A 20172-nucleotide genomic window follows, 5' to 3' on the forward strand; every position below is an offset into this window, starting at 1 on the left:
AAAACTCACTCAAACATACACACAGAAGCTGTTTAGAGGAGATTTTTTTTTTTTTAAACAGGGAACTACAAACACACTGAACTGTATTTTGGATGTTACTAAGTCCTATTTGGACATTCAGTAATACAGCTGAACATTAAAGTCTAAGCAAGCAAGATGACAACAATTCCATTTACAGAGTGTATATTATTAAGTTAGATAGGGAAGAAAAAAAACAAGCTCACATTATCCATCTGTTTCCAGCACATGTCCAGATACTGTTGAGCCTTTCGCCCTTCCTGAAGATGCTAAAAACACCACAAATAAGTTTAATTTACTTATCTTTTTAGTACTATTACCATTAGTTAGTCCCTCCTTCAGTTGACACGCTATGATGTGCAGTATCTCCCACCAGTTACCAGTACTCTGTGGAAGACATTACTAATCATTTAAGAACAGAACCGCAGATGAAAATTACACTTGCAAAAAATTACCAGTAAGCAGTCTCCCAAGATCTTAATTTCAAGGTTTAATAACTGTAGCAAACTAGTACATCAAAATACAGAATAAGTTTAAATGTGTTTGACAAATGTATTACAAAACCTACTTATTGCCAAGTTCATTAAACTGGGTAAACAAATACACCAATTCGTTAAAAGACATACCTATTTTGATATCCTATTATCAAGTAAAAATACAGAAATTACCATTTTTCTCTCAGTTTTTAGATCATGAGAATATCTCATCAGTTCTCCATACACTCTGTGTCCCATTTCTTCTGCAACTACTTCTCGTTGTCCTGCATAGTCATTCAACTCATTAAGGATGTTAAAAAAGGCAATACACGAAGTAAACCTGACAGAAAGCACACACGCACAAACATATAAAGACAAAAAGTGAGACAGTTTAAATAGACTTCTTTTAGTATAGTCTGTACTCCTGATTAAAAAAAAAAAAACACCAATCATACATATTTTACAATAAACCTTATCTTAATGCTAATTGAATTATAGTAGAAATGCAAGTTGGGAAAGCCTACATTAAGCCTAGGATGTACTACTATATGTTGCAACGTCTCTTCAAATACATTTTATAAGAATATGGATTTTTGTGGATGGAAAAGAAAGAAGAAGAATACTACCTGGAAAGCCCTGTAGTACAGTGGCATCTCCTAAGCTGCCAACTGAGAGGCCTGAGCTTGGGAACGTATACATACGTCCCTAGGCTCGGAGGCTGAACTTGCTGCAGAGATGATGTGCTTGGTAGTCTTGAGGGTGGAACATGCCAATCATACCACTCATATGCATCCCGATGGATGATCTACAGAACAAGTTTGCTATCAGCTCTGGAGACAGCTGCCTGTTTGCCTGCCCACCTCTTGGCTGGAAGTAAGGTGCCACTATGGCTGGCACTAAAAAAGGGGGAAGAGGAGGGGCAAAGGGTAGAAAATGTGTGTGGAAGGGAAGAAAGGAAAAAAAAAACAGGCACCACATTAAAATAGACATCTTTCTCTCTTTGAACTGTGGAATACTGCCATCTCCATAGGCTTGGCTCTGGGGAATTCAAATGCCACCCTGGCACTAGAAATCCCATTCCCTGTGGTCCAGGATCTCTAAATAGCGGAAAGAACTACAGTGTGAGTTCTCAGGCACTCTGTGCACAGCATGTGCTCTGTCTGCAACCTGAAACTTGCCCACTTTCTTTCCTTTGGAGAAATTATCTCTAAAGAAAAAAAGTAATGCGTTTTTCTAAATAAATAAAAAAATGGCTACGAACATGGACAGCAAAACAAACACCTCTTTGGCAAATCATCATAAAGCTTTTTAGCACAAATTCCTCCTCCACAGTTAGACATTCACTTATTTTGTCACCGGAGTGAAAGCAAGTCAGCAGTTTTAAGAGCTCTTCTTGCCAAAACCATGACAATTTTGCATACACTCAAGTCTCAGTATACAAATGTATAGCTACATTTGTATTGCTGTACAAATGTACTGGAAAACACCACTAAACTAAGCAAAAAAGCACAGCCTAAGGAGACATAATTGCTTTTCTATAAGAAAATAATACCAGACTGAACATAGCATACTAAACTTCTGCTTTCAAACTTCCAGCTAGCTGAAGATTAATTTGGAACAGAGCAAGTACAACTGCCATGCTTACTACCTTACAATACTAATAGAAGTAAACTCAGGTTTCATTGCTTAAGAATTACAGCAGAACTATAAGAAGCCAAGCAGAATTCTTTTGTTGCCTTAACCAATTAAATACTTCATCTTAAAAAAAGAGGAAAAAAAAAAATAAATCCATGAAAGGACAGAATATATTGTAGTCCTTGTTTCTTATACAAAGAACTTGAAATGCACATTTTTACCTGGGTTCCTCATCTTTGGATGAACGTTTAGGACAGTACTTCTTAACCAGATTTCTATTAAGGAAGAATGAAAAAAAGATGCTATTTTAGAGTCTCTTTTGAGAAGACATACACATTGAAAACTGCATGAACAAATTATTTCTTTTCAATTACTTCCAGGAACAAGTCTATTCCCTCTATCATCTTATAAGGGTCCTTTAGGTAACACAAGGCAGAAATCTATGGCTTTTTCAAAGTTTTAAGTCACTTTGACCTAGAACAATGTAAGTATTTTAAAACCTCTATTGCACAGTGACTAGACATAAAATAATGAGTTCTTTATTTAACTTCCTTTTCACACGTGCAAAAGAAGGCTATCAGACAAGAAAAAAGCAAACGTATGATCACAGTGTAACATACAGATAGTGCACACTGTATGCTATACACAGGAGCATAGAACTCCATGACCGATTTAAGCTTTGAGTGTACATTCAGGTTGAAGGTTTTAACCACAGCATCTCCATTATCTTCAATACGGATACTTCCGGAACAGAAGAGGCAACACCTCTTTCCAGGAAAGATGTTACTTTTTGCCCTAGCACCACTGTTGTAAATATCAGGTTTTCAGAAATCAAGAAAATCTCTAAAAGACCATCCATGAGACCAGCACTTTACACAGTATCACAGTCCAATTTCCGAGAACACCTATATAAACTCATTTGCTTATCATACAATGCAGAAACAGCACCTTAAGAAATATACAAACCACATCGCCTACTCTTCCCTGGAGCATAACACAGGCATACACTGCTTACACAAACAACTGCAAAATATTTGCTGTTACAGATATTGCTACAAACATCCCAAATCCTGTGATGAACATAAAATGAAGCCACAAAATTTTACAGACAGGAGGCATAATATGAGAGAACGTCCAGTGATTTTCCAAATTCTTATCTTCCTGTACGTCAACCTTTGCTTAAACTTCTGAGTACACCTATTTGCTTTGACTTATAATATTGTTTTTCTGACAGCAATGAGGTCTTTTAAAATTCTTGAAATTCAAAAGGATACATGTTGTCAGTCTTGAAAAAAAAAAAATATCCATAACTTCCTTCTCCTTTTTAGTAGCTGGATGTTCATACCTTCAATTTTTTTATTCCAGCAATTTTCAAAATTGTCAGTTTTTTCCATAAAACAGAAAAACTACTACAGTTCCTTTCCCTGTGAGAGTTTGTCACTTTACAGCAAATAAAGAATCCTTTTTTGTACGTAAGAAAATCAGGTAAGACACCGGATTTTTCTCAAATTGCTTACCCTCAACCTTCATGCTTTTTGAGGTCAAAGAAGAAAAACATCTCAGTTTCTGTGTTTTAAAAGCAGCAAACAGTTAAAGAGAGTTAAATTGAGTAAATCTATTCACTCAAATTAAATAGATCAGTACTTAAATACCAATGCCCACCCTCACAAAAATTCTCATATTTTCAAACACTTCATCGAAATCTTTCTAGTAATGCTTAAACTGTGGACCAGATTGCCTGTTATGATATCTCTCATTTAAACTATCAAAGTAATATTTGAAAGTGTGAATTAACATTGCAGCAGAAAATAATGCATGTCGATTATTTACTTTACAACCCACAAATAGAAGCAACATAATGCTGGCAATTTTTTTTCCCTTGTACATCTCTAAGTAATCATACCTTCCATTTAAGAAAAAAAAACCCCTCAAACAACAAAACAAGCGCACACAACCCAATCATTTTGTTCAAGAGACAGAGTGTTTGCCTTGAGCTTGTCAGGGAAGACTTCCTGAAGTGCATTCTTGAGATGGACCTGGGCTATGCAAAGAAACTTCTGCTTTTTCACTGGTATGAAGTAGACTTCATTCAAACTTCTGTATTGTGTAAAGGGATGACATTTTGTAATGGAACTATTGTACACATCCACCCAAAGACAAAATTAAGTTCAAAGCAACGCAAACCTAATAGAGCTGCTTTAACAGTTGTCTTTTAATTGGCCACTGGATATAATTCTTCCATCTGTCTGTCCAGTAGTAATTGAGACCATTGGCCATTGGCTTTTTAGACTAATTATTAATATAGCCCAAAACAGTTTCCCCCAAAACAGCAAAGTAGTGGACTATGTAACACAATCTACACCCCCAACAGAAAAAAGGAGAGAAGGACTAAGAGAAAATTCTATGAAACAAAATCTTGCATGCATGTTTTGTATCTCATTACCATTGTCCGTGAGTAACTTCAGTTGTTACCAACTATGAACTACCTTATCATTAAAACTAGGGTGCTAATCCTGCTTTCATCTAAAATAATCTTGTGCAATTTCTAAAATCAATTTATTTGGAAGTCATATTATCTCTACAGTACAAAGGCACAATTAATGAGACTATGTTCAGTCATGAACTATATACCAAAATATGAGCAGGGAGTCAGTGTGGAAATAGCAAGCTTGGACCCTTTGTCTCTTTCCATACCCTCAGAGACTACAACCAGAAAGAACAACCATGATAAAACAGTCAAGTCCTTTTTACTTCAAAATGCACTAAGAAACAGAACACTGACTTTCTTTAAAGAGTATCTACAAATTTTATAAGAACCTTCTCACTGAAGTTAAAACAAGAATCTCTGTTCCAGAGATCCACTCCCTCTTCTAACATTCTACTCAGTAGGGATTAAACACACACATTTTGCTTGGAAAATGCATAAACCCAAGTAAAAGAAAAAAAAATAAAAGAATAATCTTCTTCACTAAGGAAGTTTCCCATGGTTTATTTTCCCTTACATTTATGCTTTGCTCATCAGAATGGGAAATTCCTAAAATTCACCTTATTCAGAAGGTGAAATGTATCACAAGCATACAATGCTGTAAGCTAAGCAACCATGCAAAAGCCTTTTCAAGGGAAGACTTTCAGAGGTGTTAAAAATGAATAAAGAAACCACTTACTAAAAAAAAATACAGTTTAAAGTGGCAGGAGAGGAGGCTCAGAAATATAGATTATTCACTATCATGCTGATTTCTGTTCTCATTTCATTTTTTTAATGCACCTTTTTACTGTTTCCAGGAAGACAAACATATTATATAATCCTTTCTCCTAATAAAAGTCAGTTTCATTAGTTAATCTTGTCTATTTTAGGATCACAGGAACATACAGTTGTGAGCCACTGTGTGATCGGGATTTAAGATTTAATAACTGCACAAGGTACAACAATCAAAGTCAATAATGAAATGACAAGGAAGTGTAGAATTTAAAGTTCAAAGAAAGAAGCAGTGTTCATATGAACAATGAAGCATAAATGACTCTTCCAAGAAGTGAACACCAACGCTTAGAAAAAACAGATAAATCAGATTTAAATCTCTGAAAAAATGAGGTTGACAAGCAGCTTAGTGTGAGCGTGGATCTGAAGCGTGAAGCATTATTTCAAAGAGGAGCCAGTGGACACTTTATGGGGGCATAAAGTTCTTTAACATTTTTATCTCAATGTATGTCTAATCCTCAAGATCCAACAATGAACCTGGACTAGTTTAGAACAAGACTGCAGAAGTAATGGCAGACCATCAGAACTGAATCAAATCTACAGGATAAATTGCTCTGTAATTCCTTAGAAAAGTGTAGATTGATGACTTTAATCCTCTCTGGAAGTACGACTTTTTCTACCACACTCTGTCTTACAGCCATCCGGAAGCAGATTTCATACAGGACTAACCACATGCTGCTCCTGCAATTTTATTGACCTCTCTTCTCAGTATAAATTGGTCTCAGGTCAACACCAGTGAGATACCAGCCTGGACTCTAGTACTGATCTTTAAGAGAAGAAGTACCTCCGTCACACAGCCAGAAGTTTCAAAAAGCACCCTAGTTAATAAATTAAAATTATTTCTAGCCACGTACATAAAATACCTACATAAAATTTTAGACATTTGTATAAAAATCGTGTTTATCAACTCAAGTTTTCTTCAGTCAATTAATACAGAAGGTAAAGAACAGGATCAGCAGCAACAATATGGCAGAATTTGTATTAAGGCAGCAGCTCGGGCACTCTGGTATCTGCATGTACTAAACCTCTACATCACATTACAAACGAGCCTGCAAACAATTTTTGCAGCTTTCATAAGTTACTAAAAAAAAATGTAGTTAAGTACTTAAAAGCATTTCATATCTATATGTGAAGTAATACTTTCAATAGGGTTCTGATGGCCTCAGTGACTGCACATCAATATTATGGACTGGGTGAAAACAATGACAATGGACTGCATTTAGTAACATCATCAGAAAAAGTGAAGAGATTAATCTTAAAAAATTGTATCATGGAATTTGAGTTTACAAAGCAGGACTATCCTTGGAACCATTAAGAATTCATATGTTTTGGCTTGCAGAAACATCACTATAAAAAAACCTGCAACATCCATATTTGGATAACAATCAATAGCGTAAATTCTCAGCTCCAATCAAAGGAAGAGAGATTCGAGAAATGAAAACATATGGTGATAATTTGTGTCCCAAACTTCACATTTGAGCTTACATCCATTTTAAATAATGCTGCCAAGATTCTGTATAAAAAACCGTGGTAACTATGTCTCGATTTGACTAGACATATGCATATATTAATATTGTATTTAGGAAAAAAAAAACACTTATACACAATAGCGTGCAGAATGAACATGAAAAATACATTTGCTCAGATTAACTACACAACTCCAGAGATCATAATGTACCGTTTTAAAGGGAAACACTCAAATAGTTCAAAAATAATCATCACTATTTTATTTAAACTGATAATAGAGAAACTGACCAAATTCAGAAATCTTATTCCACGTGGTAGTTTTGTCTGTAACGGCAGGTAGAACTTGTATTACTGCCAAACATCACAAGGAGTGGAACTCCTCTGTCTTCTTAAGTGTCAAAATGCTTCCGACAGAACAAAAAGGGAGTGAACCTCCAGAATTGTTTTGTGTGTGATGATGTGGAAGAAAACAAAGCAGACTTTCACCCCACCCCTTTAAAGCAACAATGCTGATCAAAAACAGCATCTGAGAATTCAATTACAAAATTCAGCGAAGAGCCCAGTAATTTGGCACATACTAATTCTGTTTTTTTCCAATTATAAAATAAGAACAAATTAAACAGGCATATAATTAAAATGAAATCTGTTAACCTACAAGGTATATTGCAATATGTTTGTCATGATTCATATTCTTGTAACTCAGTAACAGCCTGTAATAACCTTCACAATCCTTGGGGTACCACAATACTTTAGCTGAGACCAAAGCTACACAAAACTTAAGATTTTTCCTTTAAGTTAGCTCAAAAAAATGAAATTATAGTTGCTTTTTTTCAGAACAAAGTATACTGCAGACAAAGACTAGACAAGCTCTCTAGACAGTTTTTTTCCTCCGTAGGCATTTGAGGATTCCTCAATGGTTTCAATTTTTCTTAGACTTTTTCTCAGTATTGAGAACAGCCTACCAAAGAAGAATAGCAAGGAATGACTTGCAACCTAAAACCAATATTTGGACAGGATTCTTACAAGTTATCATTTCTGGAATTACTCAGTGACCACAAACTGCAATAACTGCACACAGTAAGAATATAGTGACTTCACTCAAACTGTTCCTCATACGTTGTACATGCATCATTTGTCATCTTCTAGAAGACTGAAAACAGCTGTTGCACCTCGGAAAGTCTCATCACCAAGTTGTGACAGTATACAAAAAAAAAAATTCATCAAAATACAAGGGTATACACAAAGTGAGTATGAATTTCTGCCAGGACACGGACTCTCATTTGTGAAAACTGTTATGAAAAATTCACTCAAGTTTTCATCCTTGGGTTTAAGTCTATCCATCAATCTCAACAGAATGTTCACAGCCCACACTGAAAGCAAGGCAGAAAACTATCACCATACATCCCTAGCATTATCTCCCTCATTAAACTTGTTTTTTCTTGGTCTCCCATCCAAGTACTAAGAGAGTCATAGAACTACCAACAGGTGACCACTCACTGTACTGTTTATACATCTACTAAAAAAGGGCATAATAAATCTCAGCTATAAAGTTTACTATGAAGAGATTCTCAACATCCTGTTTTTCAAATTGTATTTCGTTACAAAAGGAAAAATCAATTATAAACTCAAAATCTCTATCAGAGATATTAATATCTTTCTCACAGACCATATGCTGCCAGCATTAAAATTCACCAGAACCATAGTCCATCCCCAAGATCTTATCTCTCAAAAGTTCTCAGAAGCAAGCTGCAGGATGGCTAACTCTTCTGGAGGGGAAAATTCTGCTTGATCTCAATCTCCCATAGGGCCTCACAACTGTTCCACATTGCTAAAAACAGTGAGTGTCCTCAAGAGCAATGATGGCTGAAGTCAAGTTGTTATCACAAGACAATTCATAACTAACCATCAATTCTCTCCCAAGGAATACACAGGCAGGAATATTGAAAAGTAGCTTAATGAACTGGTCTGCTGGCAGAAAATCAGTTACCCTCTCATGTGTGTGCTGTCCAGACTCCCGTTGGCAGCAGGCAGTTAAGTGCACGCATGCACTGTATGACACAACTGTGCAGCAAGACCTGTGCTTCTCAAAACTGTCATACTTACTGCACAGGGACAGTCAGTCCAGTCATCTGACAGAAGGGGTACTCGACATAACTCTTTCATTTTTCAAAGACACTTTGAGAAAGAGTTTTACCCAAAAGAATAAAATGCTGAACAGAGAAGATTTCCTACTTTTAGACAAATCCTGAAGTAATAATGTGGCATCTTGTCTTGCTAGCTGTGGAATTAACCTTTGAATAAAATTAAGCAAAATGGCATTTGTTCATACTATTCAAGGAAAAGGTCTGGAAAGATCCGTGCAAATAAAACACACTTCCATTTTTAAACAGACAACTGAAAACAAAGAACAACTGGGCTGTGAAGTGGTGGTGTGCATGCTTCAATTTTTCCTTTACCTCCTGAAGTTCTTCTACGCCAGCTTTGGAAAAGTAGTATTTATTTCCTTCCTTTTAAGAAAAAAATTCCTTCAGTAAAGTAATGGGGTATTAGGTGAACATACACAACTGGATCAAAAGAAACTGATACAGAAATCAAAAGGGAAATGAGCAGCCTAGACAGAGAACATCCATACTCTCAGCTGTGAGCCTCATTACTGCATTTATGAAGAAGGATTCCTCAACTCTGATGACAATCTAGTTTGCCAACGATGAGACGATGGAAGACACCACAGGAGAGAAGCTGCTATCAGTTTCAGTCTGACAAGGGCTAGGCAGCAGCTTCAGCTGAATCCCCAAAGGAATTCAAGACAGCAAAGATTACGGTGAAGGCCAAGTTTGCAGGAGTGTCTTATTTTAAATCTTTTTCTTCAAGCACTGTGCGCACCTTTTGGTAAAAATCAATCTTACGTTATTCTGAAGAATGTGCTTCTCTGTCATTTCATTGCTGTTACTCTTCTTGTATGATCCCCGAGGGGAAATTCCTACTGGACCTAAAAGATGTTTCACTTGGCACCAATAGAAAGCAAACTGGAGACATAAGACAAAGGGTGGTTGGGTTACAGTCTCACCCAAAGGGACAAGACCAGCTATGGAAAGGGCATGCTTTAAGGACAGGAAGATCTGCTGCTTTCTCAAGTTCTACTCAATGATTTAAATCGGATTTCTTAACACAATGTAGCGCAGCTCTTCCCAATTCAACATGAGAAATTAATTAGTAGCAGGGGCTTGAAGCTGGTTGAAAACACGAAAACATAGACACGGATAACATACTTTGCAACAAACATGCTGATAGTCAGTGCAAAAACATTGCTACGGTTTTATTTTGAATCTTAAAATTTAAGTCAAACCTTTTTAGTTAAAAGTTTTGAAGGGTATGTGGGAAGAGGGGGAGGAAAGAAGGCAAAAACAAGCAAGCAAGCACACACCCAAAGATAATTTTCTGGTTTGGACTGGTAAAGAAAAACTTGTCTGTCATGAAAAGAACTAGTGATCTAATTCACTCTATAAATGAAAACAGTCATTAATCACGACATTACATGCTTGCCCACCATCTGATACAGTCATTTTAAATAACTGTTAAAATTCTTTTAAAAAGAAAAAGAAAAAATCCTTACCTCAGTTGTTTTGCATAGTTTTGCTCAATTTCTATCCTTTCTTTTACAAATTTTGCATATTTCTCCAAGAAGTCAATGCCCCACTGTGTATGCTTGTCCAAATTATCAAACTGATCCTTTAAAAACAAAAGGAAACAAAAATACCCAGAATTAGTTAAGAATCACAGCAGCACCAGAAACAACATATAATGTATTTATGAGTTGTGCTGTGAGGGAATTCTTACTACTTGGACAGAAGTCAGATTGAAGTTATAAATCTGTCGTGTGTGTGTGTGTACATATATACACACATGTGTGTATATATATCAGCCATATACCGGAACACGAAGTTGTATGTGCCAGCAGATATACCTCTTTCTGTAGAAACAGCTCTAAATACTTGCATTTTAAGTTTTATGCAGTCTTTGATTACTCTCACGATGCACGTGTCTTTCATCCTTTCATTCAAAAGTGCATCTTTTCCACCAAGATATCGAAGACATAACCAAAGATCACTATTAGATAAATAAAAGATTCTTCAACAAGAGAGATGTGTTGGGCAGTTTTAAAACTCAAGAAGTTGTCATTTCATTTGATAAAAAAAAATTACTTCCACTCATACGATTACCCACTAAAAGAAAAATAATACAAATTATAGCTGCATGACAAAGTTGGGTGTAGTCTGTAGGAAAACATTTATTAGAATTTATTAAAATGAATCTACATACACAGTTCATGATCAGCTCTAGCAAGAGATTCCAAAGAAAGCAAACCTGTCCTTAGCCATTAAGAAAGTTACAGCAAAGCAAAGGCAAAGAACAAAGAGAAAGTCAAAAATAAACCACACTTCCAAAAAAGTTGGGGCATTTTTAATACATTAAATCATCTTCAAAACCAGTCTTTCACTGTATTCTGTACTTAACAACAGGTGGGGATACACTAATTAGTTAAAGATGAAAATTCAAAAAAAAACAAGTGGAAATATGGGGTTTAGGAATTGGGCAGGAATGAACAAAGGTACAAAATATAGCCTAGCACATATTTTTAGTCTAGCACATATTTGTATTTTATGCTAAAAATTTGCCACAGTGAAAAAATTGAGTATTTTCAGCTTATGATTTAGTAATCCAAAAAGACAAGCAACCCCAACATCAAAGTTTGTATATGCTGAATCCAAATACATTTCACAGTAAATTAAGAAAATAAAGAGTAGAAAAAGAAAAAAAGCTGAAGAAAGCATTTAGAGGCAAAGTTTATTTAACTTAACACAAAATAGTGAGAGGAGTGTTTCAGTAACTTGCCTGAACCTAACAAATTATGTTGACCTTTAGTATTAGCAATTTAAGTTCAATTTCAATATGCAGCAGGATGATCTGAAGTTAAATCAAAAAATGCCATAAAATGACACAGGGCTTAAGAATCAAAGAAAATGTCTTCACTAACCGTGAAACCAAGACAACACAACCACATACAACCAACAAGAACAACAAAAAAAGACCGTAACAGGATTAAGGTTGCTCTCAAATCTTGCCCTGCGGCTGTCAGTATCCTAACACCATGGACTAACAACCATGGCCGTTAGTGCCTCGAACACCGTTAGTGCCTCGAACACATCAATCCAATGGCATGCAAGTACCAACCAAAAGCACCCATCCTGTTCCACTACCAGCCATGTGCTCCTGCCTCTGCATCACTTTCTGCACCAAAAACACAACCACTTTCCCTGATCTGTTTCACCAGAGAACCATACAAACAGCCAAGAGACAGGAGAGGGACTAAAGACAAGATTTTAATACGTTTGGGAAACCATGGCCCGTATCTCATATTGTTCTTATGCGCCCACTTTACACCAACTAGATGTTTCCACATTAAATATCTTTTGTCAAATAAAGTGAGATTCCTGCTATTGTTTTTAGATAAGTTGCATGTACCTTGTTTGTGTGTGAGAAGAGGGAGACGGTTACCATACATTAGTGTCAAACTACTGTTGCATACATGCATAAAAATACGTCATCAATCTCAAGAAGCTTTTCTTTTTTACATTCCACTCATTTTTGCAATTACTCTGACAACATTTAAGCTGGCATCCAAAAGAAGTTTCCAAAAGGTGCTTTTGGCAAGCAGCCAACATCCAATACCATTAAGAAGAACTGACTTCCTCCAGCGCCCAGCAGAACAAAGCCTTTGCTGTCCTACTTAGGCTCTTTAGTCCACAAAGCTCTCATTTGCTGCTAAGGTTTCATTAGCATTACAGACACCTCATTACTTACGTTTCCAAACATGTAACCAGCTTTCCAAATATTTTGTTCAAACAAAAAAAGGACTTCTACTGGTCAAAATTAATTCTCTGCTACTAATATGAAACTGGAACGGAAAAAAGTGAGTACATTTGACATGCTATTCTCCCCTCACGCTTTATGAGAAGCATTTAATCACTGACTGAGTGCCGAAAACTCTTCCTGTCCTCAGTTCCTCTTCTTCGCCTGACTCTAGAAACAGTATGCTCTGTGCAAAGACAGCTTTGTAGGATTATCCCATAGTCCCTCAAGGGAAGAAAGAATTTGTTCCTTCCCTATATGAGGAACATGCATAGAACATACACAGAACAACCTGACTAGAGTAAATCCCGTGTAAGAAAACAATTAAAACCCATTAGCTATTCTCACCACTCTGTGGACCTTTATGTTAGTCCAGTTCCTCCACCATTATTGACATCTATGAAACTACTCACGGATTCATTAATGATCTCTTAGAAAAGCAATGGAAACCCTAATTTAGTGAGCCACCATTCCATTTATTGGAATTAAAAAAAAAAAAAAAAGAAAAAAAGAGTAGTAATACGTTCCCACCCTTTTGAAGAGTGAGACGGCTTCACAACATCAGTTTATTCACTGCCATTTTTTGGCCAGCAATTACATTATGCACTATTTTAGAATGAAGCATAAAGTATGAAGGACAAAAAAAAAACCAAAACCCTACCAAAACTTTCAAGAAGTACCAAAGCACTTTTTGAAAACTGACTTATGAATGATTGAAGTTGGAAGCCCCCCTTCCCCCCCCAAATACAATTAAAATCTACAGATGATTTATAGATTTATCTTCAAAATTCTCACATACACACTGATTCCTTGGATTAAATTGGACATATTGACAATATCTCTTAAGTTCTCTAGAAGTCATGTATGTGCTGTAGAACAGAGCTCTGAATTAAGAGATAAAGAAAATACATTAAATAAACACATCGGCTTCACAATTTTTCAAATTCTCTATAAATAATAAACCAGTGAATTAAAGTCCGCAGTCACAAAAAGTACCTTACATTCCTCAATAATGACACCGAGGTAAATAAGCAAAAGATTAAGGCAACATCAATTAACAAGCAGAAAGTAATGGCCTTTTCAGAGAGGCTTCTAAAGGCGAGTCACAAATTTACTCGTGGTCCTTTCAACTTCTCCCCAGAAGCATCCATGTTTGAGCTCTGGGCCTCAATTAAGCAAAAAGTTTTCTTTTCATCCAGGAACACAAGCAGAAAACCTTCCACACTACTACAAAGGAAATCAAATTAATGCACTAAAATACAAGCCAAACCAAGCGATATTTTGAATGGAAAAAAAAAGCGCAAAAAATGGGCAACGCTATACAGAGGAGAAAATGGACCAAATAGTTACAATAAAATTTAAGCCTGGAAACTTTAAATTAAATACATCAGTGTATTAATTCCATTGGCTCCTTTATAAGGAATGTGAAAACTGCATTAACTAAAGATCAGCAAAAGGCAATTAAAAAAAAAAAAAACCACAACAAAACATTCTATGATATCTGACTATCTACTACCTTGATAGCAAAGTATGTTCTCAACAATATTCCAAGGTAAATATATATTGCTGTTTGTCTAGTAACTCCCCACACCTTTTAGCAGCTGAGCAGGCAATTTTTTTCTAAAACCCTTTATTAAAACTGCAGCTGACTGTTATTAAACTGATGAACGTTAGCTAATGGACGGTGGCCGTAAGTAGAAACTGCCCACTCAAAAGCTGGAATGGAGCCCAAAGTCTCTGCATTATAAACAAACAAATCTGAAACTTCACAAAAAGTCTGTAGTAGGTCAATATAGACTATTCCAAAACAAATGTTACCTCCCTAAATTCTACTTCCAGATTATTTACTGGAACCACAGATCAACGTTATGAATACTTCAGGTATGCAGTTCTAAACTTATCAGTTTTTTGCAGATACCAGGAAGCTTTACAATAACAGCAGCTGAAGCACCAAGCAAAGAGCCAAGCGGAATCAAATGTGCACCAAAGACAAAACAGCCTTTCCTGGCTAAAACTCGAGATTTGCCCTTCCCCTCTTACAGACAGGTTTTTTTCCCCCAAACAAGCCTCAAGAACCAATAAAAAGAAAAACATGGAGGATCTCTTCAAAGGGACAAGGACTGGAAGGAATGCTGCAGCATAAATACCAAACCTTTAGCCTTCCTAAAGCTCTCAGCAGTTAGTCCAGACACTATTTTATATGAGAGTTTCAAATAAAAGGCATTAAACCAGACTGAGATTTTTGAAGGGTTAATGTTCACAGATCTCATCAACTTTGGAAACCGCTTCTGCTTGCATTAAAAGCTAGGATTGTGGTATAAAATTCTGTAAACAAACAAACCCCTCTTTGACTAAATGATTCCTTTACAATAAACTCCAGTAGTCGAATTATGATTAGTCCCCATTTCACTGACCAGCATTTTGATGATCTCCAGACAACACAGTTGAAAGCCTTAAGAATCATATTAGATAACTACGTCAAACTCACAAGTTTAAGCAAGCTGTCTCAATTAATTACCATAATTAATTAAATCTGCAATATCTTTAAAATATATTATATAATAATACATTTTATTTGAAATCATGACACGTATTAATTATGCTACAATCATTTTATTCTGTTTTGACTCAGTTGTACATCGTTATTTACATACTTTTATCTGACCACAATTTTCATCTGCAGTTACCCAAGTGATCTTATTTGCAGTTTTGAAGCACTGGCACAAGATTAGGTTTTTTCCCAATTCTTTGTTCTCCAGGCTGCATAGCTTCACTAGTCTAAACTTCCAATTCAGTGAGTGGGAGATTAAAAACTCAATCCCATATTTTGCTCTCTAAATAACACTTACGCAGTCCAGTATCGGGAAATCTATACCATGCCCTAACGAGATTCCACAAAGAAAATGCTCAGAGCGCAGAAAAGCAGAAATCAGGTAAAAACCCCCAAACATTTGGCATCAAAATGCCCCAGTGCATTTGTGGATAGAAATGTATTTTATTAGGACTTTAGGAAACGCAACAAATTACTTAACCACACAACTGCAAGTCCACAGTAATCCAACTGAGAAAATGTGGCTGATTATCTAACTTAACATGGACCAACAGCAGTTCTTGTTTACTCAATTAAAGCCCATGAGGGCTTCTCAAATGAACCTGAATTATGGATAAATTTAAATAATAGGTTAAATTCTGCATAATGTCCGTCCTTCCTGCATCAGCAGTACTGCAGAAGACAAAAAGATCCAACTCTATTCAAGAAGTTAAATATTTGAAGTTACAAAACATTATAAAGTAACTACTTCACATATTAAGATTTTATCACTCTTCTGAAATATCTGGTGTTCCTATGAAACGTTATGCAGCTTGCTTTTTTTTTTCCTTTAAGTAAAGATCAAGGTCCTGAATTAAGTTCAAATGATTCAGCATTTTACATGTATGAGATTACTCCAGGTAAATTAATTTATTTAAGAAAACAAACAACAAACTTGCAGTGTTTGTGCAAAGAACTACTTGATGTGCTACACTAAAAATTGTGGGAACTGTAATCGGACATAAATATATTAATGAGAAGTTACCAGTATAGCATACCTTTCCTTATTTGTCTTCAGCACAAATGAATTATAAAATTGTATTTTAATTAGAGTACGTTACACTAATCTACTTCTGAAAATACATTTCAGTTTTTCTAATCTCTGAAACCTCTTCAGTGCCTAATTGTTTTTGTTTTCTACTGTTGTCTCTATCTTTATGCATTCCTGCTTCCTTTTCTATCTTAGGATAATAGCTCTTCTATTTTACTGTCTGAACCAATTATCACTCCTCTCTCTTCCTGCCTGCTTGTCTTTATAATTATCAAATTGGTCTTCTGGTCTTCCTTTTTTCCTTGAAACTGCAATAGCCTTCTTCCTAACAGTCAGAAAAGAACTGCTTCCAGCTAAACAGTAGTTTATTTTTTATTAAACATCCTGTTAGTTTTACATCTTAAAAAAATATCAAAGAGCTGTTTCTGTATCAAAAACAAAAACAGAAAGTGTCTTGCTTTTCTGCCTTCTACAAGTTCTGGATTGTAGCTTCCAGACTAACCTGCAAATTATACCTCATTCCTCTCTGAAAACAATCTATGTATTAAAGTTAAGAGAGTGGAAAAAACGCGGCTGTGAGCAAACTCAAAGACCAAGCATTTTATAGACTAGAAGATTAGTATCAATGAGAAAGTTCAGAGCAGCAACATCAAAAGCCATAGCTACGCTGGAAAACAGAGACACTCAGAGATTAAGATGAAAAAAAAAGTTAGAGGTGCTTATACATACACTAAACAGTACTTCACATCTTCATTTCACATTAAAACAAAAGCTCAGTATAGACTGTATAGGCAGGATAGTACAAAGAAAATCTACTAGTCTTTTGGAGACATGAAAAGGAAAAATAATTCCTAAAAGGAACTTCTGCAAACAATTTGTCACCTGATGTTCAGGACATGGAGCTATTTTACTTGCAAAAATTAAGACACTGGTATTAACAGCAAACTGTATGTCACAGCTTGAAAATATTTAAGTGAGAAACTCTGCTAGAAATGCAGACTTGAAGTGCTTAATATGCAAAAGGAAAACAATGGGAATTTAAAAATTACTTCTAGTTGGATGAAAGACTAATTTGCTCTAAGCAATAAAGAATTAATAAATTCATAGCATGAATGCAGTATGAAAAATCCATTTGCCTGTTAAACTTTTGTATATATTCTTAAAAAGCAATACTGCTGTCAACTTTGATGTTAAAGACAATTTCTATGACTAGAGAAATGTTTGCATGATAAAGTGAGCAAACAACTCAAAAATGGTACCGAACCGCTAGAGACCTAGCCATGCTGTAAGATGACGTATACAGCAAGTCAGGTTTCTAAAGCGAAGCTAAAAACAAAGAGCCACAATTCAGGAAGAGAAATACAAAGTCTGTGCGTTTCTCTTTAAAGATCTCCTCAGACCAGCGGCAAAGGAACTGCTTTGGAAACTTGTGATGGAAAGTCAGGTCCGGCAGGCAACAATGTCTCACTCGGCAGCTAACAACTTCACAGGTGTGACAGACACATTGATTTTCTAGGAAAGGGCAGGAATCTACCACAGACGAAACTGGAGTAGAAACATTAGTGACTGCTTTTGGAATGAGCAGCCAAAACCACAACAAAATCAAGTTCTGCATCTGGAGATCAGCAGATGAGTTGAATGACATTAGAGACGAAAGCTGTGTGCTCATCTTCACCCATGCCACTGAATCTATCAGTTGGACCAACAATTTTAACAGTGTTAGTTTTCCACCAGCAGAGCAAATTGATCGAAACAGTTCACAGCTGGGATGTTGAACACCAATGTTAAGACAACAGGGGAAAGGAATGTGGTGCCAACAGAGGGCACCTCAACAACCACTCCTATTGGTCCAGCTTATGAGTCACCTCCTGAATTCTTCAGTTATTGGATGGGCACGTTCCTATGAACTAAAACACTGTATTTATGTCACTGTAACAGGATGCAAACTTAACTAAAGAAAAATTCGATTCTTCGCAAGTTTACCTAAGGGTCTGTTTTCTGTTTCTCTCAGGGTACTCCCACTCTGTCTTCCCATGGCAGTCACCATCTGCCTCCCTCTGCAGGGAGTGTGGCTTCCTAAACGCACTGTCTCCTCCTCCCTCCTCAGGAGGTTCTATCAACACAGTGCGTAGTAGCCAGAACATGGTTACAGGAATCCTTCCTCTCTGTTACCCATCACAGCCTCTTCACATTGTGCTTGACAACAAACATGGTCGTTCATTGTGGGTATGTATCAGCTTAAATTTAACATCTTTACCTACAAGTTAGTAAGGAGGTTAAATAGTCTGTCCCAAGCAAACAGAATATAATTCCTTACCACCATCTGAGAAAAATATAAACACACACACATATATATGAAGCAGGTATCACTAACCATACACCCTTGCTTGTAGAATACAAGCAAACATAAAATATATACCAGGAAATCCTACTTTGAAAACTGGATCAGAATCCACTCACTTAGATTTCAAATGGCTCTGTAATATCATTAAACTTTTAACTGGGAGGAAATTTGTTTTAAAAAAACAGATTTTTTTCACATATGCTTTTTATAGGCAACTTTAAAATACTTTAGTCTTATTTGCATTTGAAACAAAGTTTAATTCCAAAACAGTAACTCTCCACTTAGTTCTACTTTAAGCTTAATTCCCACTTTAATACACATCAGGCCATTTTCAAACAACTCTGTCCAAGACAACAGCAGATCACAAATCGCATAAATATGTTTTCAAGCATTATTGGATGAAAATAGTTGCCACTTTAACACAGTGACAGCACTACACTTGCCTTGTATATACAAAGGACATAATTACGTCCATTCCCCTAAACACCAAGAAATCTTATTTTCACCACAGCCAAGCCAGAAAGCAGGCACTTCCGAGTCTTCTGGCATTGTTTGAATGCTGTTAATAAACAGACAGAAGCAAAAGTAGATTTTAGTCCTAGTTATGTCACTTGCCAACGGAGCCAGGAGGACTTTAAGTTTAACCATAAATGAAGTGTGATACGATGCACCACAGTAAAAAAATGTTACTGTTTGTACAATGTTTAGAGATGCTGTTGCTCATTATAAGAAATACCTGGAGAAAATCCCATTTTACAGCAAGACCTGAATAACACAGAGTATAAAGCAGTGGGGCTACTTCAATAAGGCAGCAGAATACTGAATTCGCTGCATGACCAATAGCCATGAGAAGCCTCATGTGAAGCAAAACCAGCACATTTACTGCATGACTAACATTAGCCTGCAAAAAATCTGCAAGAACAAAGTATCTGGCTTGGAAAACAACGTTGCAAGATTTTTACTTTTGAAAAATTGTTTAAAGAATCATTTCTTCTTCAGTTAGAAAAGATTATTAGGTGGTTTCACGTTCAATGTACATGGGCAATATTTTAGTGCATGACTAAACAATCCATTGGTGAAATTATTGAAAACTTTAAAAACTTTTAAATGCCTCTCTACAAATTATAATACTTCCACAATATTATTAAAAATGCATCCACAGGAGACCAAATGAGCAAACTCTCCAGTTCTTGCATATGTGACTTAATCTATTTTTGCATTCTAAATAAAGGGCACGTTTCCTAAAAACTTGTAGAAACAGGAAAAGAGATCTTACCTACTGCCAAATTCTTCAGAAGGGTTAAGTTCCTGCTCTGGCCGGTTTGGCACAGCACCATAACAAGCAGAGCATGTACTGCTTTTTGTCTCTCCATACACTACGGTAGTGAACTTAGAACAGTGTGCTCAAGAAAAGAAGGGAGTGGTATCAGTGTTACAGAGATGTTTCCCTGAGATTAGGAGGTTATTAAATAACTATTAGTTTGC

The 20172-nt window shown here is 36.1% G+C and overlaps 1 protein-coding gene across 3 annotated transcripts in view; it reads right to left on the reverse strand.

The window, feature by feature from the left end:
• Positions 1 to 20172, reverse strand: part of FNBP1L (formin binding protein 1 like) — a 60007-nt gene that overhangs the window by 18255 nt on the left and 21580 nt on the right. For all 3 annotated transcript variants that reach the window (XM_054212147.1, XM_054212146.1, XM_054212145.1), the window contains exons 2-5: positions 10466 to 10581; positions 2351 to 2404; positions 687 to 834; positions 225 to 287 (exon numbers count right to left, since the gene is read on the reverse strand). In XM_054212147.1, coding sequence (XP_054068122.1) covers positions 225 to 287; positions 687 to 834; positions 2351 to 2404; positions 10466 to 10581 — 381 coding nt within the window. The remainder of the gene's footprint in view (positions 1 to 224; positions 288 to 686; positions 835 to 2350; positions 2405 to 10465; positions 10582 to 20172) is intronic.

The sequence above is a fragment of the Rissa tridactyla genome, chromosome 8, assembly GCF_028500815.1.
Source record: "Rissa tridactyla isolate bRisTri1 chromosome 8, bRisTri1.patW.cur.20221130, whole genome shotgun sequence".
Lineage (NCBI taxonomy): Eukaryota > Metazoa > Chordata > Aves > Charadriiformes > Laridae > Rissa > Rissa tridactyla.